Source organism: Poecilia formosa, unplaced genomic scaffold (assembly GCF_000485575.1).
Source record: "Poecilia formosa unplaced genomic scaffold, Poecilia_formosa-5.1.2 Scaffold149, whole genome shotgun sequence".
In the NCBI taxonomy this organism is placed as follows: Eukaryota; Metazoa; Chordata; class Actinopteri; order Cyprinodontiformes; family Poeciliidae; genus Poecilia; species Poecilia formosa.
Window position 1 is genome coordinate 1,212,877 of NW_006800088.1, and position 27,907 is coordinate 1,240,783.

General features: G+C 39.9%; 4 protein-coding genes across 5 annotated transcripts in view; 2 read left to right on the forward strand and 2 right to left on the reverse strand.

Annotated features, from left to right (window-relative positions):
• The window catches only part of poln (polymerase (DNA directed) nu), a 51,081-nt gene extending 40,965 nt beyond the window's left edge, over window positions 1-10,116 (reverse strand). For both annotated transcript variants that reach the window (XM_016677180.1, XM_016677181.1), the window contains exons 1-6: window positions 10,032-10,116; window positions 4,790-4,957; window positions 4,416-4,500; window positions 2,592-2,876; window positions 1,858-2,516; window positions 171-289 (exon numbers count right to left, since the gene is read on the reverse strand). In XM_016677180.1, coding sequence (XP_016532666.1) covers window positions 171-289; window positions 1,858-2,516; window positions 2,592-2,876; window positions 4,416-4,500; window positions 4,790-4,922 — 1,281 coding nt within the window. In that variant the 5' untranslated portion in view covers window positions 4,923-4,957; window positions 10,032-10,116. The remainder of the gene's footprint in view (window positions 1-170; window positions 290-1,857; window positions 2,517-2,591; window positions 2,877-4,415; window positions 4,501-4,789; window positions 4,958-10,031) is intronic.
• On the reverse strand, window positions 5,088-10,015 carry haus3 (HAUS augmin-like complex, subunit 3). The gene is made up of 6 exons (XM_016677182.1): window positions 9,902-10,015; window positions 8,169-9,185; window positions 7,851-8,060; window positions 7,209-7,441; window positions 6,468-6,753; window positions 5,088-5,585 (listed from the first exon to the last, which is right to left on the reverse strand). The coding sequence occupies exons 2-6, from the start codon at window positions 9,165-9,167 to the stop codon at window positions 5,361-5,363; spliced, it is 1,953 nt and encodes a 650-aa protein (XP_016532668.1). The 5' UTR covers window positions 9,168-9,185; window positions 9,902-10,015; the 3' UTR covers window positions 5,088-5,360.
• Window positions 10,117-10,203: 87 nt separating the features above from the next.
• LOC103145969 (prostaglandin reductase 1-like) lies at window positions 10,204-15,653 on the forward strand. Its single transcript, XM_007563651.2, has 9 exons — window positions 10,204-10,296; window positions 10,620-10,741; window positions 10,854-10,899; window positions 11,008-11,067; window positions 13,000-13,167; window positions 13,592-13,865; window positions 13,952-14,057; window positions 15,069-15,187; window positions 15,276-15,653. The coding sequence occupies exons 2-9, from the start codon at window positions 10,636-10,638 to the stop codon at window positions 15,384-15,386; spliced, it is 990 nt and encodes a 329-aa protein (XP_007563713.1). The 5' UTR covers window positions 10,204-10,296; window positions 10,620-10,635; the 3' UTR covers window positions 15,387-15,653.
• A 1,505-nt stretch (window positions 15,654-17,158) lies between these two features.
• LOC103145970 (prostaglandin reductase 1-like) lies at window positions 17,159-27,710 on the forward strand. The gene is made up of 9 exons (XM_007563652.2): window positions 17,159-17,335; window positions 19,327-19,448; window positions 21,925-21,970; window positions 22,319-22,378; window positions 23,754-23,921; window positions 25,088-25,361; window positions 25,887-25,992; window positions 26,110-26,228; window positions 26,363-27,710. Exons 2-9 carry the CDS (start codon window positions 19,343-19,345, stop codon window positions 26,471-26,473), a joined length of 990 nt encoding a protein of 329 aa, XP_007563714.1. The 5' UTR covers window positions 17,159-17,335; window positions 19,327-19,342; the 3' UTR covers window positions 26,474-27,710.
• Window positions 27,711-27,907: the final 197 nt, after the last annotated feature.

Consider the following 27,907-nt stretch of genomic DNA (forward strand, 5'->3'; position numbering starts at 1 on the left):
GGTTGAGTAAGTCTCTACGAAAAAGGTGAGAAAGTCCCTAATAAACTGCTTTTCGCCTTATTTTCCCAAACTGAAAGTTTTCACTAGGAATTTCAGCACCTGATTAAAAAAAGCATTTTCATCAAATTTTGCATCGTCTCAGATTTCTGTTTTGTTCCACTGAGACTCACCTGCAGATCGCCATGAGGTTGCTGGTTGTCGGGACAATCAAGAGGTCTGAACTCTGACCCAAGCGGCTCGAACTCCATGGAAAGCGTTGGTACAAGACATCGCTCACCATCCGAGCCCTCTGGAAGAAGGCGAGTGACAGCGTTTTTAAAAAATCAGATCATCACTTCTCTTGCACATCATGAATCAATAAATCTATTCTCTTGTGCAAGCGTATTTTTTAGTAAGCATGTACGAGGCCATAGACAGCCGAATGCGTCAGCACAGTGCGACAGAGGGCGCTCTGCCAGGATTATATCAACCTGCTTGCTGCTGATGGGGAATCTATGCATGAGTTTGTGTGTCTGTTGATTCAGCACTGTCTGTGCATCTTAGACTCAAGCTCCTTCATGCAGCTGAAAACTGAGTGAGCACAACATTATGTCAGAGATGTTTCCCCAGCACTGACATGCCATCGCTGCCACTCAGCAGAATGGAAGATGGCGGAGTTGCAGTGATGTTTGAGTTCAAATGTTTTTGTATTTCTCTGCAACATCTCCCTCAAACTTTATTATTATTACTAAAGCTGGTTAGCACTGTTGCCTTAAAGTAAGATGATACTGGTCCCAGCTTGAGCTTTTCCAGTGTGTAGTTTGCATGTTCTCCTGGTGCATGCGTGGGTTGTCTCTCTTCGTTTCCTCCCACAGTCCAAAAACACTATTATTGGCTTGATTGGTTGCTCTACAATACAGGATGAATAAGAAAAATTGATAAGGCACTTCTTAATGCGCCATCTACTTCCTTCTTGTTTAGTCTGCAAACGTAGAGCAAAATAAACGAGCATCTTAATGTTCAATCAATTTTTAGTTCATTTCTATTTGCAAATTTAAAGTACATTTAAATTCTCTTTCTTTGCCAACAAAGTAAAAACTTTTACTTTTCCCAGGGCTCCAGCACATTTTCCTTGTTACAATTTTGTACTTTGCGGGATTCATATTTCCAGAATTCTCAGTTCAATTATAGCAACAAAAACAAGAAAATAAACACAATTTTTAAAAAGGTCAGTCTTTAAACATGGAAGTAGCAAAAACCACAGATAGATTAATTGGATGGATGAACTTTTAAATAATGGTTTTGCTGATACAGTCTAAGAATAACATTTTTTTTCATTTTCTGTTTTCTGTACGTATCAAAACCTAGACAATACAAAACAAAATTCAATACGTTTCCAGACTACACAGACTATATTCTACATTATTCACAGTCCAATGTAAAACTAGCCATATTTTTTATGAATTTCCCTACTGTGGGATATGAAAAAATATTTTTATGCCATTAACTTCGAGCTCCAAATTGCATTTTTAAGATTCTGTTCCCTCCCAAAAAGTAGGATCAAAACTTTATCCATACTATATAAATATTTAATTCTTGCAGTGCCTAATTGAACCAAACATATTCTCAGTTGAATTTTTATGGTAATGTGCTATATTTTTCATATGTGGATGAAAGCATGCATTTACAGAAGGACTGTAGCACCCTCTGGTGGTGACCAGCATATGTAAAATTATTCAATACTCAGGAATAAATGGATGATGACTCGTCTATTTAAGATGCTACTAAGCATGATTTTATAGAAATGTAAATACATAGAGGAAACTGAAAACGGAAAATTAAACAATAAATGACGAATAAGAACGCAAGAAAACTCACCTGCAGATTTAGGCAGAACTCTAACTTCCTCTAACTTCTGCACATTTGTGTTTATTCTGTGTGAATCTGTGTCTTTAGTAGCAAAGCAGTTCAGCAGCTTGTGTTCAATGTTTCCCTCATAGTCTGTTTCTGTCCTGCTTTCCACCGCCACGGCTACCAGGCCGAACCGTTCCAGGTCGTGAGCACTATTGTCCTCCAGGATAAATGTAGTGGCTTCAGACTGAACTAGTGGTCCCTCTGAGAGTCTCCTCTCCGCTGTATCAGCCACCGTCTGGCCCACGTCTTTTGTTACAAAGTCAATGGGAGGCAAGTGGCCCCTTTTAGTTTCAGTTGTGTTCAGCTCTGATTGCTGATGTTTATCTACACCACCGGCAGCCTCTTCTGAGAGGTTAGACACACTCTCTATCCACTTTACTCTCGTGCCTGGAAGTTCAAGGCTCTCTGCCTCATCGGCACCAACATCCCAGATAGCTTCGTCTTCGTTATGTGCACTTGATGAGTTCACTGTCTCTTTACGTTCGTCAGAGAAGGGTAATAGCGTGTGACAAGCTGCAGAATGAGAATCAGGCTGCTCTGTTGTCGAGGGAAACGTTTCATCGGGGCCTTCGACGTCTTTGAATTGACTGAGCATGAAAGCTGGCTTTAATATACCTGCAGATCTTTGGGAGACAAAAAACAATTGGCATGGAGATTTGAGCGTTGCAACTGTATGGTTCACTTTCTCTGCTTCTTACCTGTTGCAGGGGGAAGTTTGTTGATCAGACAGACAGTTTGGTAGTTGGAGAGGAAAGGAAAATGTGTTGTGTTGGTAGGAGGATGATTCTGTCTCCTGAGAGGATGACACCACCTGTCTGTGCAAGTGAGCCGGGGGGTCTGGGCACGATCTGTGGGAGATCTGTGTCTGGAAACGCTGGTGAAAGGGGAACGCCTGAGGAGTTTTCTTCTGGAGAGAGGCCTGAACATTGGCAGGAGTCTGACGACTCTGTGTCTCGTTGGTAGAGTTATGGTCACAGATAGGCCTGGATCGCAGCAACACAGAAGAATATTTGTAGGTCTTCTAACATTGTGCGTTATCACAATACTACACAGCAATATAACTTATCTATGAACCCTAGTTATGACATAATAGGGCCGGTAAAAAGTGCTGAGCTTTCCCAACGACAATCTTCAATATATTTTATTCAGATTTGAGGTGTTAGATCAATGCAAAGAAGTATATCTTCGTGAAGCTTAAAGAAAATGATGTGATTTTTATCAGCCATTTGATTCAGGTGTGTTAAGAGAAGAAATACATCTAAAAGTAACAGGATTGCAGCTCTCGAGGATTGCAGTAGGGCACCTCTAGGAGGAACCCCATTCTGTCAGATATGATCCACATCTCATCACCATAGGAACATAGATAGACCAATAAATCGAGCTGTGCTTTTTGACAAACAAGTGAATGAATTACTGTAGTCTGTCTTCTTCTCCATCCTGCTATCACTTTGATGCCTCTTGATAAAATCCAGAGCAACTTTGTTCTTTAATTAGACACCAGAATCCAGCTCTGTATATTTTAATATCAGTATAAATGCAGGTGTTCTGTGAAGAGACTTCAGGCTGTTGTATCTCATAGTGCTCTGTTCAATACATCATCTGAAAATGGAAAGAGTGGCATAGCTGCAAACTTACCAGGACCTGGCCCCAACAATAATTTTTATCAGATCAGGATAAAATTGATATTGGCCTTCATATAAAATGCTGTGTTTGAAAATACAGCACACCAGCCCCACATGATGAAGCTTGATGATGTGGAATGTTTTTCATCTTAGTAGAAAAACCTGAGACTACCCAAAAGGTTTTCCTTTCCAACAAGAAAATGATCCTAGATATACAGCCAGAGCTACAATGCAAAGGTTTAAATCAAAGCATGTTAAAGTGTGAAAATGGAAAAGTCCAGACATAAACCCAGCTGACAAGTCTTGAAATTTGTTGTATAGTCACAAATGCTCTCTGTCCTCTCTAGTATGTCACAAAGAAGAATCTGTGTAAATGATGGACCAAGATGTGCAAACCTAGTTAAAACATACAATAACATGCAGCTACTTGTTGCAAACAGTAAATCTAACAGAATTGAGAAAAGAGGCTACAAATGTTCACCACACTACTTCTTTTTACTCACACATTTTGAAAATATTTTCTTTCCTTCCACTTCACAGGAAGACACTACTTTATGTTGTTCTATTAAATAAAATCTAGGTTGGTGACGCAGCAAAAAAAAAAAAAAAAAACTACCCATCATGACTTTGCAATATTTGAGCTCTATATTGACATTGGACATGGTATGAAAAGAGTTGATAGCAGTTATCACTGAACTTTGGTCTAGCTAAGTATTTTATGGTCAACAATGAGTAATCTAATGGGCTCTAGTAGTTTATGTTTCTCATATGCAGCCAGGTTCTGCTCTGCTGAGTCATGGCCGGATTACCCAAAGGCCATCTTTTTAGAGAGGTGCAGACTAATAAAATATATTTATTTATGTTTATATTTGTCAAGAGACACAATTTAATCTGACTTACCAACAGGAGAAAGTGTCTTTACTTTCCGACTGACTGCAGCTGCTTGGAGTCCATGACTCCACATGGGTGTAATTACACCTTTCCACTAACATAAAAACACAGAGTAAGCAAATCCAAATACATAACAGTTTATGACTTGTATGTAGGTCAGAATGAGCAAAAGCATTTCTGTACTGATTATGCAGTTGCCTTGTTTCATCACAAACGTCTACAAAATGTACAAGTGGGATGACTTGTCAAATAATGATGGTGCTTCAAGTACTAGTAATCATATGTGGGCTAAAACATCAAACAAAAAGTTATGGCAGGGACTCGAAATGGATAGAAAATGTTATTTGCACACCAACTTAATGCTAATTTCTACTCTGACTGACTTTGCCTGCGACTGCTGGAGGAGTGGAGATTGCCCCTGTGCTGATCCTGATTCTCGGCCCGTAGAGCTGCCAGGATCTTCAGGGCTGCCTGGGAGAGTGGACCAGCGTACAACCTGCTGCTCGACTGCTCCATCTCCTCCCTACAGCGTCTGCTTCCTGTGGCTGTAGCTTTTACAGGGCAAAAAGGACAAGAAATGAATTTCAGTGCTGCACAGACCTGGTCTAAAGCAGAATTTCAGAGATCTAAAAATAAAAATAAAAATATGCGGGAACAAAATTATAATATTAACACTCCATGTTGATTCAACTGAATTTTATTTAACAGATAAACACAAACAAGTAGAATAGGATAACAGGAGGATTTTAATATGAAACAAAGTTTTTTAGAAATACCACAATATTTTAACAGAACTACTCAATTTCCCCAATTTAATCATTATCGCCTTCACAAAAGAAAAGTGGTTCAAACTTCCAATACAGTCATATCTATCATCCAAAAGAGTAATAAGTCCTAATTGTCATAGCAGGAGCAGAGGAGGAGCTGAGACAGCTGGAAGAGCTCCTCATGGTTTCACTGGTCTCCTCTGATTGGCATCTTGTTCTCCAGATCTTCCACTACTTTCTGCAGAAGTCGTGCATCCAAGTGGAAGAAAACGTACAATTCCCTTTCCCGCCGGAGCAGGGGATTGCGTTCGAGCTGAGAGCGCTTTGCTTTGACTTCTCCCAGGATTTCCTGCATCACCTGTTGCAGATTCTTCAACTGAGAATCGACTTCTACAAGTTTCAGTGTCAGTTCCTGTCGAGGGGGAGGAAAGCCGGATGAGAAAGTAAAAGCACATAAGGATCAATCTAATCAAACCATTTTAAAAAATTGTTTTAGGTTTTTCACAAGTATTTCTCTAAACAAATGTTACACATTCACCACTTTACATGGGCTGTTAACTACCCTATTATTTTATTTGAAAACACAAAAAAAGTGTTTTTCTAACTGCAAGTTTTCCACACACATCTTAGTTCCTGTGTGTTCTTCGTCCAGAAGGCAGCCTGATGGCAACCCATTCATGACATGGCAGAAAATACTCCAAATGCAGCTCAGTAACACATGCCAACAAAACTGATGACTCACCACTACTAAGCAATACAATGTCCACGTTTCAAGGATATTTGTTATCTAAAACAGCTTGGCGTGTCAGGAAAATAAAATCTTTTTGACATAGATCTGCAATGTTCTCTCTCCCCATTACGGTCATTGCAAAGTTGGTCCAGACAATAAAAAGATGAACAATCACTTATTCAAGCCATTTTACTACTACGTTCTGGCAAACAAGAAGACTGTACTAAATCTTAATTAATATTTAATTAACTAGTTAGTTATTCCAAACAATGATTCTAGGGGCAAATAAAGATCTCATTCCTCAGTAAAGTAATTAATTATACCGATTAATTCAGGAACTTGGTTATATGTTTAACAGAAGTAACACAGATTTTCTCTAGAAACTCCCTTACTATGCAGAACTTTATAACCCAAAGCGTGACACTGCATCACACAGGTGCCAGTAAAAAGAATAGTGCTACCAGCTTCCCTCACCCAGAGTGACCGATGATTGTAAAATGACTCACGTTAAGAGCTGGGTACAAAGCATGGCAGATCAAGAGTAGTGAAAAGAAAAACACCCACCTGTGCATTGGGACAAAGGGAGTCCTGGTCTGCAGTGGCCGTTGGACGTACCTGCGGGCCCAAGAGCAACTGCTGAAGTTCAGTGTATGTGGCCCTGTGGAGCGCTTCGCAGTCGCTGTACAGACGAGCTGCCATGTAGTGCTGTTCACGGCGGGCACCGGCTAATGAGTCTCGGCTCAGCCGGATGTTGGTCCTTAGGTTTTGGGCCGCTTGATCCAAACCTTCGTACGTTCGAAAAGGCTCTGATCGACCGCGGTCTGAGTCACGGTCAAGGATCTGAAGAAGTCTGAGAAGAAAAACCAACATATAAAAATGAGATGTCATTTGTTAAAAGGCAAGCTGTGGTTAGCAAGGAAAAGCTGTAGTTGCAGCAGCACAGAATTGCACAGGCTAGTACCAAACATGTTACCAAATGGTTATTTTTACATCTACCAGAAGAAAAATGGGATTTAAAGAAGAAACTGAGTGATACTCAGCAAAATCCTGACACTTAAAACTAAAATCCCTGCTTAAAAGATGTTCTAAAGCAAATGTCAAAGGCAGAGACAGAAATAAACTCCTGAGGCAAAGATTAGAAAATAAAACACACTTTTTGCTTAGTTTTGCTGAAATTCTGCATGTTTTTTGCAACGTTGTTTAATTCCGTCCAGTTTAGCAAGTGAAGACTGACGTATCCACACTGTATTTCACACTCTGGCCACTGATCCTTTTCTCCCTCAAACTGTTAAGAAAAAGTCTTACCTGCATAACGCAACATCCTTGGAGCTGATGATTGGGTTGGGTCTCGGGTTGATAGCCAGGTCTGGGTGAGCCAGTGACTCTATTCTCAGAGATGCTGCCTTGTCTTCCTCCGACAGTCTGCTGTCAATTTCCATCAGTTGATTCTGGCAGCACTTCCACCTTCTCAGCTCCAGCTCATGAGCCAAGAGGAGCAAGTCAAAGGACGCTTTCTGACGAAGTAAGTAGTCACGCACCTACGCGATGAGATTGATGCAGTTATTAAATTGTGAAGCACATTTCTAGTGTCACAAATTAGCAGAGCTTCAATTTATTTTGACAGGGAAGTTGATGATACAGTAGATAACATATGGCTAAACACGGGACAAAGCTTTCAGAACACCTGTTAGAAACTGCAAAAAGACTTTCAGACTGCAGTGAAGGTCCACCTTCCAGCAGGACAAAGACTCTAAACATGCAACCAGAGTTAAGATCGAAAAGCTGAGATCAAAGCACATTCAATCTAACAGATCTAGATATCAATGGAATTGAGAATCTGTTGCCAGACAGATTCTCAATTCCCACGAATCCTAATATGGTATTTCAGAGTACACTGACCCTCTCAAAGTGTTCAATAATGTGAAATCAGTATATTTAGCAACTCACCTGGTCCTGCCTAGAAGTGTAGTAGTTTTGCCTGGCAAGTTGCAGTGCCAGGTCTCCCCTCACCACAGGAACATTCAGCAGCCTGGCCGACTCTCTGAGAGCTGACGGTACCGGTCCATTAAGCAGCGCTTCCAGCTCAGCCTCCACAGCTCGCAGCTCTTTCTTAGTAACGACATCACGCATGTGCAGGGAGGAAGAGGTTGAAATGCTCTACGAGGATGACAATAACAGACACAAAGGTATGTTTTAAAGACAAATCAGGATCAGCAAAGCTTAAGTATTAATTTGTTTACAGCACATTGCATTAATTTATCTTACCTTTGTATGACAAGCCTTTTCTGAGAGCCAGTCCAAGCCAGCCTTGACTGCCTTCTCTTCTGCCAAAGCCTGCATCAGCTGGTGCTGAGCCACAATATGTGACCATTGAAGTCGAGCCATTTCTGTCCTCCTGTGCTCAACCACGCGACCTGATCCACTTTTACAGTGAGTATTCTTCTCCTTTTCATCTCCATAAGAGCTGAGGTCAAGGACCTGGAAGTGCTCAGAACATGACGTCTCGACAATGTCTGATATGCCATGAAAAAAATGCTTCCGAGTGAAGGCAGTGAGCGTTTTTGTGTTGAGCTCCTCTTGATTTAAGTAGGGATCCAAAGACAACTGAGAGAGGAGAACTTTCGGCTTTTGGGAAATGGAGGGCTTTAACTGGTCCGCTTTTTGTCTAGCTTCTGGCTGAGGGAGGAACGATCCAAGCCTGCCAACCTCATCCGTTAGGTTTTGCAACACCGCGTTGGTGTCAGCATTCTCTGCTCCAATCGACGCAATAGCTTCCTTAAGCTTGCATGTAGCACGGTCCAGCTCAGCACCAAGTTGCAGGTCAACATCCGCCTGGGATGTGGCTGCTACCTGCAGCTTGTTGTAGCGCCGCTGCTTTAACTCCTTCTCTTTACACAGCGCCTGGATTTCAGCCTCCAAGTCTTCTATGGCCAAATCCCCCTCAACCGCAAACACAGAGGACGAAGAGCGTTGACCCAGGATGTTTGTGCTGCTACCATCAGAAGGTCCTATGGTTTTGAGAACCTCCGCCAGGGATGTTTCATCCAGGATATGTTTGCCGGAGTTCTGCAGCTCCTGAAACGCAACCGCCTCCTCTGTGGCGAGAACGTTCCTTTGGTTGAGGGTGCGACAGACGAAGCGCAAGAAATGAAGGTTCTCCGGGGCGCAGTCAAACAGCCAGTCAAACTCTGAAGCCTGCAGTGAAGCTGCACCAGGATATCCCAGACGGCCCAGGGCCTCCACAAACTGGGCACCGTTTAACATGTTTAACCTTACACTGTGCTGGTCAGTCATCCAGTAGCACGATGCATAACAAGAATAATGACAGTCAGAAGAGACATTGAGATAAGTAAATGTATTAATGACCTCTTGAATTTAGATTAAGCACATGTTTATTAAAGATTAAATTAAGATGATCAAGTAAAAGATGGCCAATTTCCATCTGTAGCCCACTGACTGGAGAGCATCTACAAATTTTACATTCACTGTCTATGAAAGTTAAGTACATGCTAAGTTTGACCCTTTCCACTGAATAATAATAACCACCTAAGTAGGTCACTAAAAATATAAAAATACAGGATTTTACATCCTATGATAATTAGCAGGTTTGATACTTTTGTAGAAAAAAATATAATTGAAACTTCACTAGATGCAAAGGCCAGTTAAGTCTGTCAGAGGTATAACAACACGACAATTCAGGTGTTAGTGCGTCTTTGTATGTTGTACATTTGATATTATCGGTATCATGGCGATAAGATGTGTAAATGTCATAGAATCAACTAGTCATCATTACATTAACACAACACGGCCAAACTGCTGTTCACATGACGCAGTCGATTAAAACTCTGCGTTAGCACAAATACTAACGTCAAAACATGCATAATATTCCAAGCAAAACATTTAAACATCTAATTATTATACATTAGGTATTACGAACGATAAAAGTAACACCATTTATAAGAAAATGAAAAGTCGTAATGACGAGTTTAGCAACAAACCTCGGCAACTAGCTTGAAAGCTACAAAAAGACAGCTGTAGCACGTGAGACTGTATGTGGCTTGAACGTACTGCTAGCTTGACAGGTATAATGAGTTTAACCCTTTGGTTTTGTTTGAACTCAATACTTACAGTTCGACTCAAAATGATCCAATTTTATCCGTTAACAGTTTCAACGACAGCCTTCCTCGCGCCAACTTTCCAAACTAAGCGTCGTGACGTTTTGCGTCATACGTAAAGGGCTGACCTGCCTATTCAACCAATCACAGTTGTGTGGGGAAAACTCTCGTGTTCCGCCCTTTGCTGCAAATAAATACAGCTACTATCTGACTTATCTCACAACCTCTGCTTACTTAGCAGCTCTTCTGTGAGACTATATCTACTCCTAATACTACTGGTAAGTCGGTAAAAACACTAAAACGTACAGCGAAGTGTTTTTGCTTTTTTAATTGAAGCATTTTTTGAAGTTGCTTGTGCTATCTTGTCACCTGTTAAATTTAGATTTCTCTACAAAATATAGTTCGCAATATTTTGACGTACAACCTGTAAAATAAGTGCTTAATATGGGCCTCTTGCTGGGGGGTTTTAACACCTGTATCTCAGTTTTTATTCTGTTAACTAAACACGATTTTGATTCTGCCTTTGAATTTTTAATTTTTAACCAGGCAATAAATTACGACTGCTTTGATATGATCCTACCTGTTTGATCTCTCTCCGCAGCCCTGAGTAAGTCACCATGGTTCAGTCTAAGTCATGGGTTATGGTCAAGCATTTCGATGGCTTCCCAAAGGACAGCGACTTCCAGCTCAAGGTGGAGGAGCTGCCTGAGCCTAAAAACGGAGGCAAGAATAGATTTCTCATTCTGTCTCTGCAGGACTGAAGAACAGCAAAAAGTTGTTTGTCTCTGACGTCGCTTATTCTAACGAAATGTGATCCATCTTGGTTTTGTTACAGAGGTGCTGATAGAAGCAGTATTTCTCAGTGTGGATCCATACATGAGGTAAAATGACAACATGCGTCCAGATTTGACAGTATTACCAGTTATTACTAAATCACCTCAGAATAATTTATGTATCATGCATTAAGTCTGTATTTCTCTTTTATTCAGACCTTTCAGCAAACTCTACATGAAGGAAGGGGATGTTATGATTGGAACTCAAGTGGCAAAGTAAGGAGAACTTTCTTAGACGCAGAAAAGGCCCTTTGTTGACAGATTTTAAATGTGTACATAAATTAACTTTAAATTATATTCACTTCCTATTTCAAGAATAGGATATTGGTTTTCTACATCCTACATATACAAAGTTTTTGATTCATGAACAGTAGGTATATTGTTCAGTAATGCCAGTAATTGTTCCACATTGTGTTGCCCTGCAAGTGTTTTGCTTTTAGCAAAATTAAAGTCTTTTTCTTTCTCAGAGGATTTTAAGGACTGTATTACTAAAATATTCCTTCTCTTTCTTATGAATGCTTTTATGCACTAAAATAAGATATTTCTATTTATTTATCTACACCTGACCCGAATGAACGCTTTGAACTTTCCACTTCTGGTGCTTAACATGTGTAACATGGTTTTTATCAGGTGAAGGAGGAGCGACTCGTAGTAGAGTCCTTTGTTTGCAAGCCGTTAAGTGCGGCAGCATGATTTATGTGAAGGGGCATCGCCTCGTATAAAAAAATATAACCTTAGCGCATGCTGCAGGCTTATTCTAGTAGTAGCATATTTATTCTATTCTCATCCGTCTTGAACAAAAAATATGTTAAATAAGCTAATTTCCGGCAGAGTCTAGCTAGTACTGGATTTACACATTTTTAGAAAAATATTGCAATGATATAGCAGATTTTATATCTATAGACGTGTTTATATTCTATGCTATTATAGCTTAAGTTATACATTTAAAAGAAACAAAAGTTGGTTATTACATTTCTAAACTTTGTAGGAAGCTGAGCACAGTTTTCTGTTCTTGGCAGACAGCTTATTACCATAACATGCTTTTTAATTTATCGCTATCCAGCCTTGCAATCTGTATAACAATAGCTACTCACACAGAAGAACATATCAGGGAATCTGTTCCATCTGTTATAGGATTATATTGATTGACCTTTAATGCAGGCGTAGATTAAGTCAACAAGTCATAATAGCCTTCTCCTTCTTGGAAATGCTACTTCTAAAGGTTTCCTTTGTCCATAACAGTGGACATACAAAGTGTGTGCACCTCTGTAAAAATGTCAAATGAGATAAATGACTTCAAAACATAAAAAGACATATTCTGGACAAACAAATCTGTTATGGGAGGCAAATAATAAATCAATAAAGCATGCAATAAATTTGCACACACCTAAACTAATATGTACCTAGCTGAAGCACCGTCTCATTCAATTCCAGCATTCAGTCAGATTGGGTGGGCCTCTAATTTACACAGCCATATTCGGGTGAATCTGTGGATTTCCTGTTGGATTTACATCCGCTCTCTGGCTTGAAGATAAATAACCGACAGAGCGTCAAGCTGCCACCACCATATTTCAGTGTGGCGTTGCTTTTTTTTGTGTCAAACATCCCTTTTTTTTAGAATCGTGACCCAAAACTTGATGACATGTACAGCAGGCTGCACGTATAGAGGCCATTATTTCTTGATGCAGACATCTAGGGGTCAACTCTGAATAAAAGCAACAAGTGGCACGAAATCCTTTTGATCATTTGTAACCAAACAGCTGTTGAGTAGAGTATCATCCAGATGAGAGTGTCTGACTTTTTACACTACTGTGTGTTGGTTAGGTCTGTTTTTGCCTTACTCTATTTTTGACTAATGAATATGAGCCCCATTAACTCAACATGGTGTAGCTAGTGCTGGATTGAACTAAGTTGTAGTTTTAAATTGTACAATGTGAATAGATCTGAAGTCACTGTTCAATAACTGCTGGTTACTGTTATTTGTAGATTAAGAATCTTAAGGTACTTTGATTCATACAGTTTTCCTGTTTTAAAAGTTTTAAAAATGTGTCAAGTTGGCACCACACTGAGTGAAGTTGCTTGCTAGAAAACTGGCTTGTTTTTTTTGTTTTTTTAATGTTTTTTCTTTTCTTTTTAATTTTTGCGTAGGGTGATCCAAAGTAAAAACTCGGCATTTCCTGTGGGAAGTCACGTTGTGAGTAGCTGTGGTTGGAAAACTCACGCCATCAGTGATGGGAAGGACCTCACTCTCCTCATGGCTGACTGGCCCAAGAACGTGCCAATGTCGCTGGCTGTGGGTGCCATCGGCATGCCTGGGTAAGATGGGTGTTGGCTTCACTACATTTGTTTTAAGATAAACGAGTACGATGGAAATACTTGATCTGGCTGCCAGGATTATAGTATTATATTATAATGGTAAGCTAGAGTTGCACCGATCAGACTTTTCCTGGCCGATACCGATTTTTGCCGGATTCTGATCCAAACATGTGCCTCTCGCCTTAATCTGTTTCGTAAACTTAAAAACATTCATCAGAGCGCGTGCTGTTGTGTTTACATACCAAAAATGTCAGACGTTCTTAGTTTGCTGTTTAAATAGAAATACAGTTAACACACGCCGTAGGACTTAATGACTAACTTTGTTCTGAAAAAAAAAAAAAAAAAAAATCTACAAGCTTCTATGCATATCAGAAAAAACTCAGATTTCAGAAACCTCTGTTTTCCCGTTCTCTCCTGTCTGCAGACTGACTGCTCTGTACGGCGTCGAAGCCGTTTTGAAAGCGCAAAAAGGCGAGACTCTGCTGGTGAACGCCGCAGCCGGAGCCGTGGGCACCGTGGTGGGACAGATCGCCAAGATCCACGGCTGCAAGGTGGTGGGTTCAGCCGGGTCAGACGCCAAAGTGGCCTACCTGAAAGAGCTGGGCTTTGACGAGGCTTTCAACTACAAAACTGTCCCTTCCCTGGAGGAGGCGCTGAAGAAGGCTGCTCCTGAAGGATATGACTGCTTCTTTGAAAATGTAAGCTGGTATAGCTCCAGATGTCCTTAAACTCCTCCTGTTTGAAATCTTATTTGTAACTTGTTGTGGTTTTGTCTTGTTTTTAGGTTGGAGGTCAGTTTTCAACATTTGCTCTGCAGCAGATGAAGGAGTTTGGTAGAATAGCTGTGTGCGGAGGCATCTCCACGTACCACGACACTGCTTACCAAACAGGTGTGTCCCTGGTGAAACTTCAAAAATATTCATAACCTTTTAAAGCTTTTTTTTTTTTTTGTTGTTTTTGTCTTAAATCTACCCTAAACTTTAGTGTGTTTTATTGGAATTTGATTAAACAGAGCAACAAAACGCAGTGAATAAAAGGTAACACAACTGGTGTATATTTTTCAAATTGTTTAAACAAAAAAACTTAAGTGTGAAGTTCATAAGTATTCGGCCCTTTAGCTCTGATACTTCTGAATAAAATCCTGTGAAAATAACAGGATCTTTCGAAGCCTTAAAGGTTTGATTAGTGAACAACCAGGATCATAAAGACCAATGATCCCGTGTTCGTTATACACAAGCCATGTACAATCATGGATAAAAATATGTTATGACTTTGATTTTTTATCCCAAAGTTCCAGATTTCTTTGTTTGTTTTTTCTAATCAGATTTTAATAGCAATAGATGGATTTTGGTGGAGATCTTTTCACTTTTCTATGATTCTGTTATGCTTAGATAGAACGCAACGTCATTGTTTTTAAGTCCATTCACCTATATTTTACAAAACGGAGTGGTAAATAAAAACTTATTCAGAGTATCTTCCAAGTGAGAAGTTGTGGCTACACCTAAAAACTGGTGTTCTCTCGTGTTTCGGTATCACCTAGCTTGGGCTGTTTTTGCAAAGAAAAGTGAGCTGAATATTTCTGCTCTGGATATTCAAAACTTGAAGAGACGTTTCCCTAAAACACGCCAGATTTTTATTTATGAAAATCTTCAAAGGTGTTACTATTTCCTTCTATGTCACAGTTAATTATACTCATACATTTCAATAAGACATGTCAAAGTTTGTGGTTGTAATGTACCAAAATGTGACAACACTTTGGTACATTGCATGTTTTTTCAAAATCTTTACATGTTTTGTACACTAGAGGGCGACCTGGCCTTGCTAAAGTTCAATAAATGCTGTGCATTGTGCAGAATCCAGCTCATGTTTCAGCTTTATAATGTTGGGTATATCTTTCCCAGGGCCATACCCTCTAACCACCATAAACTGGAAGCAGGTTAAGATAGAAGGCTTCATGCAAAGTAGGTGGCAGAGCGACCATCCACAGGGGCTCAAGAAACTGATGGGGTGGTACAAAGAGGTATTATTGCTTTTCGTTTTTTTTCCCGTGAATATTTAAGCCACGTGTCCTTCCATGTGAGCGTAATGTCTGCGTTGTGCCTCTGCAGGGGAAGCTGAAGAGTCGGGAGCACGTCACCAAAGGCTTTGAAAACATGCCAGCTGCTTTCATGGGGATGCTGCAGGGAGAAAACATCGGCAAGGCTATCGTCACTGTTTGACGCCTCACCGAGGGAGTGACCCTTTTTTACAGAACACACTCGCAGTTTGACAGAGCAATAATAATTATTTATGATTACCCCAGAAATAAAATAACCACAAACATCAGGCTATTTAGTCATTAATTATTTTTAAAATGTGAAAAGTCTTCTTATATTCTTGTGCCTTTATGTGAGTGAATATTATGTCGCTGCACTGACATAATAATTATTGAATATGTATTCACTACGAGGTTTTGCATTGATTAATAAAAAAAAATTTTCCCAGCAGAATGTCCTGTGTGTAATATCTTTCTTCAGTGTCTGAACTGGTGTAAAATACTGTCAGGGGCAGGTGCCTGAAATATTTGCATGAGCTCAGTTACGCTTTTGTTGCCGACAGCTGCCTTTTGTTTGAGCAGTAAAAAAGACCGCTCATCTGAATTTCATTGGGTTGGGGAGATGCTGAGGATCAGGTTCAGTGAAAACGCAGGACTGATGTGAATATGAAATTGGCTCTCGAGGCCTCAGATCCAAGCAGTTTTGTGCATTTGTTGTTTTTTTATTTTTTCAATTACAAATTATTTTAACTCCACTGCATTTAAACAGATACGTTATGAGGGAATATTATATTTTGTCAGGACATTATTTGAAAATAAAAATCCAAAGTGTGCAAAATTTGCTTTAGAATGAAAAAGAAAATGCTGAATTTTTTTGGTATTCACATCCTTTGAAAATATGTTGTGTTGTTTTAATATTAACACCCCTTGTTTTGTGCCTTATTAAAGAAAAAAAGCCCTAAAAATGTCAGTCACATCAGCAACTTTAAATAACTTGTTAATGATTACCCCCAAAAAAGCCTTTATGTTGCCATATTGTTCAATCAATCAATCAAATTTTATTTGTATAGCACATTTCAGCAGCAAGGCATTTCAAAGTGCTTTACATAATTAAAATAAAAACAGCATGTAGAAAGAGAAAGAGATTTTAAAAAAACATCATTAAAACATGAACAGTGAGAAAGAGAAATAAAAAGCTGTAGAACTTTAGCTGAGACGCCGTCTCTTTGGACTTTAGTCAAAACGCCAATTGACAAGAACTCTAACCTCTCTGACTTTAGTAAAAAATTGTTCTGTTGATCCATCGTGCAATTCTGATGGTCAACATGCCAATTGTTGGTGCTTTTAGAAGAGCAAATTGGTCAAAATGGGAACTCCAACTGATCTATTAGATGTTTGGGCTGCATTAGCTTTTTAGTTAAATCATTCCACACAGGCCAGTCCTGCCCACATGCATTAATGAGCCTTGGTCATCTACCACCCAGCTCACCACCCTAACTGTCTTGGACAACTTTTGATAGGTTCTGAGCTATAACCCTTTTTAAAGCTGTAGCTTTGGAGATTCTCGGACACAGTCATAGTCCATGTCGTTCTCAATCAACTCTTATGCCTGCCTGTGTTTCCTGCTCCACCAACTTTGAGAACAAAATGTTGTTTTGCTGCTTAATAAGCACACCCACTAACTGGCTCCATGCTAAAGAGATAATCACTGTTTTTCACTTCAACTGTCAGAAGTCATAGATGTATACCTGTCCTTTTTTGTATCTGTTTATTTAAGCTATGGCAATAGCTCATTTTATCGTCTGAAACAGCAAGCGACAGTCATTGTGGTTTTAACTTTATGCTAAAACGCCGTGCACCCCCTTGAAGTTGAGCTCCGTCAGTGTACTACGTCATACGTAAGTTGTTTGTCTAAACTTTTGACCAATCACGTTTCACGCTGGACCCGTTTTTCCCGCCCTCTCTTCTCGAGGCATTTAACATCACTTCTCAGCAGGACTCACACTCTTCAAAGAGTTTCGCTGACTTGTGAAACTTTATTAGGTAGCTAAGCCACTGTTAGATCCGAAAAACTAAAGTTCTCACGGTTTTACAGAAAGAGACTGAAATAAGGAAGTGCAGCAGCCTGAAAGAGTGAGTGCACTCATTTCATAGCTTTTGAACTGTTCGCTTTTATGTGTTTTGACTAAGTTAACGATGCTTTACCCTTGTTGGTCCTCCTGTTTGTTTGTTTTGTGTTTTGAATAGAGTAATTATGTTTCAATACAGCCATGTTCGCTTTTTATTCTCACGCAAATCGTTACACAGTTGGCGAAAACAATGGCATCTTCCTGTTTTTTTATTTTTACAGATGCACGTCTGGATATGTGAGGGCATGTTCTGATTCTGTTTCAGATTCGTGCATTTTTATTGAACCAACAGTTCCAATCAACACTCACGGATGTTTTAATATTGAATGTAATTAACTTCATAAGCAACAGATATGGTTGATCAAAAGACAGAAGCAAATGCGGAGCGTTTTTGTCCCACTAATGTTTATCTGAGTTTCATAGAAACCTAAAGTGTCATCACTTAACTGCAATCACCTAAGACCATATAATCTAGAAATGCTGGCTTTCTTTTGACCAGTTCTGATGTTGGTGTGTTTTTATTGGAGGTGGTAGCTTTTGGACAATTGTGAAATCATCACTCCTTGACCTCTATCTGACTTTTGTTAAACGGTACATGAGAGTCCACACTGATGGTCCAGGCATTTATTGACTGATAAATAACTGGACCATTTATTATTTTAGCTCTTGGTGTTGATGCACTTAATGAGTTGTGGAAAAAAAATCAGATTTTTCAGTATTTAACCTGCAGTCAGAGCAGATCATGAAAAACTGGCCAATTCTGGCAGGTAGTTTTTGTTTTCGTGCACTAAATGGGTATTTGACATGTTTTAATTATACCTCAGTACTATCTTAAGATCTCTGCAAAACCATTCCTAATCTATTTACACTTTGCTTCCTAAAAGTCTGGTTTGTAATGATTTCAGAATTGGGTTTTGTTTGCTATTTTTCTTTTGGTTTTCATCCAGTCTTTGCACCTGACTTTGGTAATTTATTGTCCATAAGTTTATTGGCTTGAAAAAATAAGAACAAATGTCTTTAAAAAGCAGGCAAAAAGTATCTGAAAGTGATGTATTCATAAAACACTAGACCTAAGAGATGCATATAAATCCCATTTTAGCTAATGGCGCCTTAAAAATGAACGGTTTGGTTCTTGAATGCTATTTTTCTGTGCCGGAATGCTAACCCTTTCTCATAGATTCAACTGAAAACATGAAACCAAACGATAAAGTAAAAAATGTTGGTAGTTTTCCATTATTTGTATGCAGTTCTGGCTCATGTTGGAGGCTTTTATGCCTGATGATTCACAGGTTGGAGTTTTAAGGATTTTTAAAGTGATACACTTGACCAAAAATACCCAACAAATCTCATGTAAAGCTTAGGCAGGTTGGGTACTAACTAGATCTCACTACCTTTTTGGACTCTTGTGAGTTAAATAAAATGCATATCTGCAGAACCCTTAGGGCTATTTATGTAGGTCTTAGCTGTTTGGGTATTGAAAAAAGTAATTCTTGAGAAAGAAATCTAGGACCAAACCAAGAGTTGTCCTCTGTCAAATATATGTCGGTGACTCACATGCGCCATTCTGTAACTGTAGGAATCAGATTTGAAGCCGTTTTTTGGTAATTTCCTGTTGGTTAGGAAGTTGCGGAAGTGCACTGCTTCACAAAAGAAAAAGAAATGGATCCTTATCCTGTGATTATGAGATAAGATGTTTACTTTTTTTTTTTTTTTCCCTTCGTTGAAAGCAATGCACTTGTGCAGGATATGCCCAATGAAATTCTTGGAAAGACCTTCAGAAAACCTAAAGAGCTGACCACATTTTTCTGACTCTTTGGAATTATACTTACAGAAATCAGGTGTAACTCAAAATGTTGCAGAAGTGAATAATTATATTTTCTTTCCGATGCATTGTGATGAGGTAACTTTTATTCTTTATAGCACTAAATGTTTCATAGCTGTGCCTAATGTTTGTACCTTTTTGATCACAACTGGCTGGTCTTTCTTTGCCTGCAGCCCTGAGTAAGTCACCATGGTTCAGGCTAAGTCATGGGTTATGGTCAAGCATTTTGATGGCTTCCCAAAGGACAGCGACTTCCAGCTCAAGGTGGAGGAGCTGCCTGAGCCCAAAGATGGAGGCAAGAAAACATTCTTTATTGACTTTGAATAAACGTAAAATCTATAATCCCTTGTTCACATTTCTTTCACTTTACTGCCAAACACAAATAGCCTTTAGATTTTTATTTCTTTTATTTACACTCTGTATACGTCGAGCTATTCTGTAAAGGGCTCAGAGTTGTGTCAGAAATCATTAGTTATTATCATAAATACCAAGGAACACAGCAGACAAGTCGAGGCCAAAGATGTGGGGAAGTTTAAAACTGCTTTAGGTTATAAAATAACATCCGATGTTTAGATCATCGCACAGAGCTATGTTCAGTTTATCATCTTAAAATGTGAAGAGTTTCGGCACAGCTACAAGTCAAACATCTGTTACTCATTCATTTGACCCATGAGACCTTTAAAAAAAAGTGATGAGGAGAAATTTAGACAAGTTTTAGTTCGCTACAGTCCATGTAGAAGACACAGGAAGTGCTCTGGTCAGATGGCGTGAACAAAAGTGAAGCCTTTGGCCGACGTTAAACGTTGAGGGTATTATCAATTATTTCCCTAATTTCCTTAATTTTGTGATCAGCAATCGGCCGATACTTGCACGAGAAACCGATATCGTCCATTGCCACAAAAGGGAAATCAGCCACTGTCCCATTTGCTCTGCCGTGAGAGAAGACTGACTGAGACAGGAAGCTACAGTCGGTGGTGCACCCCTAATTTAAAATGATAAAAAGCTAGTCCTAGACCAGATCCGCTCTAACGTCAAAAAGCTTAGTCTGACCACCAGTAAAATCGAAGACAATGGGCGTCTGTGCTAGAGTTTCCACTGGCTAAAGGGTGTGGAAGAAAGTTGAGCCACGTGAATGAAAAGAAAACGACGTACTCCGATACAACACAAAAGACTGCAAAAACTACATTTTTCTTACAGATTTTAATCTGACAGTGCCACAATGGAGGATTATCGGCTTTCTAAAAGGCACAAAAAATACATAAGACATAGTTCTTCACACAAATAAGGGCTCGGCAGGTGTTGTGCAACCCCTCATTTTAATGGAATAACTGTCACATTTCTGATGTGCAGGGTAGAGTCCTCTCTGCCTGAGAGCTTTCAGACGCTGCAGAGCAAATACAATCTGAACTTTACCAATTGCATTCACACCACATATTTCTCAGAATCAGACATATCTGTCTTGAATCAAACCCATCTGTTTTGCGTGGAAGAATGGGCAATGTGCAAATCTGACGCAGGCAGAACAGCTACAGCAAAAAGAAAAACAACCCAAAAAACTGGTGGGTGGTGAACAGCCGTTACTTAAAAGAGAAACCGATTTTATCTACCGATCTTATCTATCTCCGCAAAGTCTGAAAATCAGCCTTTTTCCTCTACTGTGAGAAACAGCTGACTGACAAAAAACTGCAGTCAACAGAAATTAAAAAAAAAAGAAGCTAGCCCTATAAGAGATCCATTTGGGCACAGTTAGCTGTTCTACAGTGCTTCATTGTTTTACTTAAGAGTTATCTGGAGGGGGAAATTACACACGAGAGCGCCTGCAAAAATGTCTGTTCTGCTTGTGGGATCGGTTCAGAATATCACAGTTGTGTCGCATGACGAGAAAGACACGCACGTGGTCTCTCTACTGCAAAGAGGCTAAGCTGACCACCGGTGAAAGACAATGGGCGTCTGTGGAGTTACCGTTTGCTAAGGGTGTGAAAGCAGGTTGGGCCTTGTGAATGGAAAGAAAACGTTCTCCGTTACTACAAAAAAAGACTGTAAAAACCAAAGATTTGTTTCAGGTATTTCAGATTTGAATTTGACAGGGCCACAATGGAGGATTGTTGGCTTTCTAAAGGGCACAAAACAACTGAAATTTAGATCCCGACATAAATAAACGCCTGGCAGACGTTGTGACAGTCCCGCCCACCGGGACACGTCTGCACATGTGCCGTTAACGGCAGCTTCCCAACTGTTGCTGACATAGCAACTTTTCAGACAAAAAAAAAAAAAAAAATCATCATGCTTTTTAAAGATCAGTGACTGGCCAGAAAACTGCAATCGGTTCACTTCTACAAATTAATGACCAATGTGTGCTGAATTCAAACGCACACCACACTTTTCAGATTTGCCTTTCTTTCAGCTTCACCATTGAGAATGCTCTCCTTTGTGTTTGTTTGTTTATTAGGAGAATAACCGCCAAGTTATTCCATTCCCGAGTTGCTCCGTAGACGACAGATTTCTGTTGCAAGTTTGTCTTTTCACAGTTTGCAATTCCGTCTCACAGGAGCATCTGGTGAAACGATTATGCATCTGATCAGAATAAATATGTTTTTCATGAAATGATCCAGGTCTCCCTGTTGGTGTTGATCTGTCACATAAAATCCCAATAAAAACGCGTCTCTGTTTGAGGTTGTAGTGTCACAAAATGCGAAAGGGTTTTAGGGCTTTGAATGCTCTCAAACTCTTTCTAAATAATCTTTACACATCAAATTGTTTATTTCTTTCAGAGGTGCTCTTGGAAGCAGTTTTCCTCAGTGTGGATCCATACATGAGGTGGGTTTTCTGGAACAAACTCCCAGAATATTGCAAAACTGCGGAAACACTCAGCGCCTTTAAATCTAGACTAAAGACTCACCTGTTTGGAGTTGCTCGTGAAGCTTAATCGATTACGAATTTAAAGACGGCAGTTGACCAAATGTACTGTTTCAGTTGTTGATTCGATGTTTGTGTTTCTGTGTTTTTTTTTTTTATCATGTAAAGCACTTTGAAATAATGCCTCGTTGCTGAAATGTGCTGCACAAATAAAATTGTATAGATTTTTTCCACCTGCTTTAGAAAGCAGTCACGTTAAGACTTCAGCAAACGGTAATGAAAGAGTGTTGTTGCTTCTGGTGTCTGCAGGCCGTTCAGCAGGCTCCACATGAAGGAAGGGGACGTGATGATCGGAACTCAAGTGGCGAAGTAAGGATAAAAAACGGCCGTTGTCCTGCTTACCCACCGAAAAAACCTCCACGATGCGTTTTGCATGTCTGACGCTTACCAAAGCAGAACTCAGCCTTTACTTGTGGGTTACTACCAAAGCCTTTGGCTCAGTGTGAGTTTGTAGCAGAGAGTACGCATTCTTGGCTGGGTCTTTGTAGATACAAATCTGTTGATGTTTTTGTTGGTGACCTTCAGAGATAAAGCTCTAGGTAAAAAAAAAAAAAAAAAAAAAAAGGCTTTCAGTGAAATCCTAGGAGGTTTTGTCTTGCATTTTCCACATTGTGAAGCTTTACCACAATGCAGAGGAAAACATCTGCTGCATAGTTGAAGTGCAGCCATAGCAGAGAACCCGAACGGATCTTCAGATGTGCGAGAAGTTAACCATTAACCTCAAGTTTCCACTGAGGTCTAATAAATAGTCTATATATGAGAGCATTTTTTTTTCCTTTTGAGAATGTATAATGTATAAGGGAGCGGTGCATTGTAAAAAAAAAAAAAGGGGAATGAAACAGAACTTCAACAGTTTTATTACGTTGTATTTTGGTCATGTAAGTTGCAAAACAATTTAAAACAAATCAATATGCTGCAGTTCATTCAAACTCCTCCTTGAAGGTCACAAAACATTTTCTTTTTGAGACCACGCCACCAGGGGGAGCAGTAGTGAGCCAGCGAATGCACGTCTAGTTATGCAAGACTGGGAACAGATATGGAATAGAATAGAAATGTTCTCCAAATGTAAGGACACAATAAGAAAAAGAAAAACAATGTCATGAAAAAATGGCAAATGCAGATGAATTAGTTTTTCACCAACTCCGATTTTGAAGTCCAACATGGCTGCCTCACGTAGTAGTCTAATAGCTGTTTGACACTTTTGCAACCACGATTGCTGTGGCTAGTTGCTACAATGGTTGAAAGTACAAAGAAATAAATGCGTCACTCTTTAGCTGAATTGGTAATAATCGGCCTGACTGCTGAACACATAGTTGAACACGGCAGAGCTAGATACCAGGACTTTTTTCTAGGTCCACACAGAGATGAACACGGTAAATTTTCCTGTATCACAGGACGACGCAAAAACCACACAGCGTGTGTAATGACTACATGTAGCTTTTAAAATGTAATCGTTAATCAAATTCCACTTTAAATAGTGTTTTACCATGTGGCTTTTCTGGTTCAAAAATATTGACAGGACTCATTTGCTTCTGTGGAAATTTTTTTATTTTTTATTTAATTATACAAGCCCCCAATGGAAAAGACTTTTCTTGCACCTGATATATCCTTTGTCATGACACAAATGCATTTTGTCCTGCGACGGAATCGGAAATGTCACTGACAGGTAACTGTTTGTGTGCAGGGTGACGCAGAGTAAAAACCCAGCATTTCCTGTGGGGAGCCACGTTGTGAGCCACTGTGGTTGGAGGAGCCACTCGGTCAGCGATGGGGCAGACCTCATTCCCATCATGGCTGACTGGCCTTCAGACGTTTCGCTGTCTCTGGCTCTGGGTACCATCGGCATGCCAGGGTGAGACGGGCTGCATGTCGGCCAGCACAATATTACCATGACCACAGACTCAGTATTGTAAAGAAGTGCAAGAAGTATTATCTAAGTATTTATGCGTCACACATTCACGCTCTCTCTGCTATGAAGTTGCTTAACTGACGCTTGTTGTTTCATGTTGCATAAAGTGTTTTGGGAGATGAAGTGGTAAGTATAAGTCACGCTGTTTTTTGTGAAATTTACCAACATTAGGCAAGGCATTATGCCATACTGCAGGTGTTCCTGGAGAAACACTTTGCAGTTATACTGGTCCATCTCAGTGAATTTGAATTTTTTTTTTCAATAATTCAGTTTGAAAAGTAAAACATGAATATTCTGATTACACACATGGTGAAATATAGTAAGTGTTTCTTTCCATATTATTATTTTTTTACGATTATGGCTTACACCTAATGCACACGTGTCAAACTCAGGGCCCCGGGGCCAAATCCTGCCCCCCACAGCTTCTTATGTGGCCCTCTAGACTCCAGAGGAACGCATAAATAAAACCTTCAAGGTAACAGTTGTTTGGTTAAAAATTATTTTATCATTCAAATCGACACTTTAATGCCAACTTACAGCAATTAGTCCCTCCGGTTTTTCTGCGAAATTCACAAAAATTCAACACATCCATCCAGTTTTTTTTTTTTTTTGCATTCATTCATATTTGGGAGTTTATTGAACTTTTTTTTTTTTTTTTTGCAAAAATGATGGAAAACGTTAAGTTTAAATGATGCTAACTTCCACCTGCAGGTGGCAGCATTTCTTAGCTCTGAATCACTGCTGCCTCAGCCTAACTTGGTGTCAAGTAATCGAGAGTAACAAAAAGTCACAAATATCACAAAAGGTCTTGCAAATATTTCAGGCGTATTTCCACAAAATCAGTTATTTTGATTGCAGAAAAATCATGAAATCCAAGAGGTATTGATCAAGCTACTTATTAATATTTTAACTGTTTTTTTTGTGTGAATTTTATTGATACATTCTGGCACAGCCAGCCCTTTTGAGAACAGTCGTGATCTTGGCGTGGCCCCGAAATGGGAATAAATTTGACCAACCCTGACCTGAATTCAAAAGAGGCTAGAACTGGTGGGGGGGAAACGGGATATGGGAGTTGACTGTCTTTTACTTATTTTGTTTCCTGTCTGCAGGCTGACGGCTCTGTACGGAATAGAGGAGGTTCTCGGACTGCAGAAGAACGAGACCCTGCTGGTGAACGCCGCAGCCGGAGCCGTGGGAAACGTGGTGGGGCAGATCGCCAAGATCAAGGGCTGCAAGGTGGTGGGTTCAGCCGGGTCAGACGCCAAAGTGGCCTACCTGAGAGAGCTGGGCTTTGACGAGGCTTTCAACTACAAAACTGTCCCTTCCCTGGAGGAGGCGCTGAAGAAGGCTGCGCCTGAAGGATATGACTGCCTCTTTGAAAATGTAAGTGAGGTTTGGTGCCGTTGTCTTGAAATAACCAGAGGTGGGTAGAGTACCCAACCGTCGTAGCCAAGTAAGAGTAGCACTACTTCGACATATTTTTACTCAAGTAAAAACGTATTTGGTGAAAAGACTACTCACGCAGTAACTGATTAAAACGTCTGGTTTAATATTTAATGTTCAAATATGTCTGACTGTAACTTAAAGTGTAGACGTGCAGCTGCGTTTGACGCATTTCTGGTTAAAAAAAATGTTTGTTCATTCAGTGACGTTACTTCTAGTGGGTAGAGAAGTCAAAAATTTTACTCCAGTAAGAGTAGTGATACTTTATAACAATATTACTCAAGTAAAAGTAAAAAGCATGCTGTTGTAAAACTACTCCCAAAAGTGCATCATTTAAAAAAAAAGAAAAAAAGAAGTTGCTCATGTAAACGTAACTTAATGAATATAGCAAGTTACTGCCCACCTCTGGAAAAGATTTAAGTTTTCGTCCAGTTTTTGTTCGTGACAAATTTGTACTTTTATTAGGTCGGAGGTTATTTTTCAACAGTCGCCCTTCCACAAATGAAGACCTTTGGAAGAATAGCCGTGTGTGGGAGCATCTCCACTTACAACGACGGCACACCTCAGACAGGTGTGTAAACTGTACATTGTTCAGATTGCCATCTGAACCAGGTGGTAAGTCTCACACTACCACCTGTAGGCAGGGTGCGGTTCTGACCCGACTTGTTTCAACTGGAACGTTTCTCAGGGCCTTACCCGCACTTTACGATGATCGTCAAGCAGCTCAAGATGGAGGGTTTCACGCAAAACAGGTGGCAACACAAAAACCCCGAAAGCCTCAAGAGAATGATGGCCTGGCTAAAAGAGGTGCGGTCATTATTTTTAGCTGCTTTGACGCTGGGTCGCGGTCAGATTCTGTTGTGTTTTGGGCAAACGTTTAAACTTTCACCTTCATTCTGCATCGACCAGATCAGATTAACGTATTCATTCTGCCTCTGCAGGGGAAGCTGAAGTGCAGGGAGCACGTCACAAAAGGCTTTGAAAACATGCCAGCTGCTTTTATGGGGCTGCTGCGCGGAGACAACATCGGCAAGGCTGTTGTTGCAGTGTGACCTCTTGCCAACGGGAGGCGCTGACGAGTTTACGCATGAAGAAGGCAGTGTCGATGAAGGGGGTTCACAGTAAATTGTTAGTGTAGATTTCTTAGATATTTCTGTTAATGGGGTTATAAGTGAGCTAGGGACTTTTAGTTTAGTCGAACATTCTTTGAGGAATCATTAAGACATTAAATGTGAAACGGTGTACCAACCTGAACACTTGACAACATGACCTTTGAGGGCTGCTGATATGGGTGCAGCCCAGAGAGGCCCCACCCATTCTTGGGGTTATGTAACTTCTGCCAAGCCTCACTTCCTTAATCTTTTTGTACTTTGCCTCCCTTGCAGGTAGCTGTGGTTTCCTATTGAGGGGTGAGCTGGCTGACTGTCCAGTCTGTGGCTTTTGTTTTCTTCTGCTTGCTTCCTGTTTCTTGGTATACATGCATTTTATGTCCAACATGGCTAAAGTTGTATGAAAAGTATTCAGGAGTCCTGAAAATAATTAGTGGTTCTGGAGAAAAGAAAGAAAAAGCAAATTCAGTCCTATGCTAGACCAACATGAAGTAGTGCTGATAATGCAAACCTAAAATGTAGGGGATGCATTTGTATTCAGTCCTCCTGATTCAAGACTTTGTGGAACCGTCTTCTCCTGGTTCCACAGCATTTCTTTGCAAAATCTCTCAAGCACGGTCAGAGTGGATGCAGATGATCTGCAAACATTCATTTTTTATTCCTGCCACAGTTTTGGAATAAGTTTGGACTTTAAACTATTGCAGTGTAATTCTGGCTGTGCGTCTCGGGCCATGTCTTACTAGGAAGTAAATATTGGTCATGACCTCTAACCGATATCCCAGGCAACGCTAACATCACTTCATACTGCTTCATCTTGGTCCATCATAAAAACTCCATTGAAAATAAATTTAGGTTTGTGGTGACTAAATGTTAGAGTTCAAGAGACAGGAATACTTTTAGGAAGCTTTAGTGCCTTCAAAGCCTAACTCTACTATAAAAGTTTACTTTTGTACTTGCAATAGGTTTCTAATGTTGGTTATATAGACTACAAACCTAGTGATTTGTTATAATGAAACACCAGAAAGTAAAGATTACTATTGTAATACATACTCACAACTTTGTTGATCTACTGTTGTTGATTTAACATACACAGTGTATTGTGCTTATCTTTGGTATGTACTGCAAGCTTTTTTATGAAAAATAAATGATTTTCTGACATTTTTTAGGGGGGAAAACAAAATATGTTGCATTGTCGGGCTCTTTCCTTTGATAGTGTTAATGTTTTGTCAAGGTCGTCTTGACCTTTTCCCAGTCACATCTCGTGCTTAAAGTCATGATCCCTGAGAGACTCCAAAGCCGGACAGAAGACATCAGTTAGGAAAAAAGTACTAAAGAACATTAAAAAAAAAAAAATACATGTACCATGGATCACAGTGA

Excerpts from the sequence above, each read along its gene's own strand:
- haus3 (XM_016677182.1), bottom strand. The coding sequence starts at position 9,167 with ATGTTAAACGGTGCCCAGTTTGTGGAGGCCCTGGGCCGTCTGGGATAT. Across the intron at positions 7,442-7,850 it reads ACACTTCTAGGCAGGACCAG|GTGCGTGACTACTTACTTCG; the intron begins GTGAGTTGCTAA and ends CTCATCGCGTAG. Across the intron at positions 5,586-6,467 it reads CCCTTTGTCCCAATGCACAG|GAACTGACACTGAAACTTGT; the intron begins GTGGGTGTTTTT and ends CCCCCTCGACAG.
- LOC103145969 (XM_007563651.2), top strand. The coding sequence starts at position 10,636 with ATGGTTCAGTCTAAGTCATGGGTTATGGTCAAGCATTTCGATGGCTTC. Across the intron at positions 13,168-13,591 it reads GGTGCCATCGGCATGCCTGG|ACTGACTGCTCTGTACGGCG; the intron begins GTAAGATGGGTG and ends TCCTGTCTGCAG. Across the intron at positions 15,188-15,275 it reads TGATGGGGTGGTACAAAGAG|GGGAAGCTGAAGAGTCGGGA; the intron begins GTATTATTGCTT and ends GTGCCTCTGCAG.
- LOC103145970 (XM_007563652.2), top strand. The coding sequence starts at position 19,343 with ATGGTTCAGGCTAAGTCATGGGTTATGGTCAAGCATTTTGATGGCTTC. Across the intron at positions 21,971-22,318 it reads AGTGTGGATCCATACATGAG|GCCGTTCAGCAGGCTCCACA; the intron begins GTGGGTTTTCTG and ends TGGTGTCTGCAG. Across the intron at positions 22,379-23,753 it reads ATCGGAACTCAAGTGGCGAA|GGTGACGCAGAGTAAAAACC; the intron begins GTAAGGATAAAA and ends GTTTGTGTGCAG.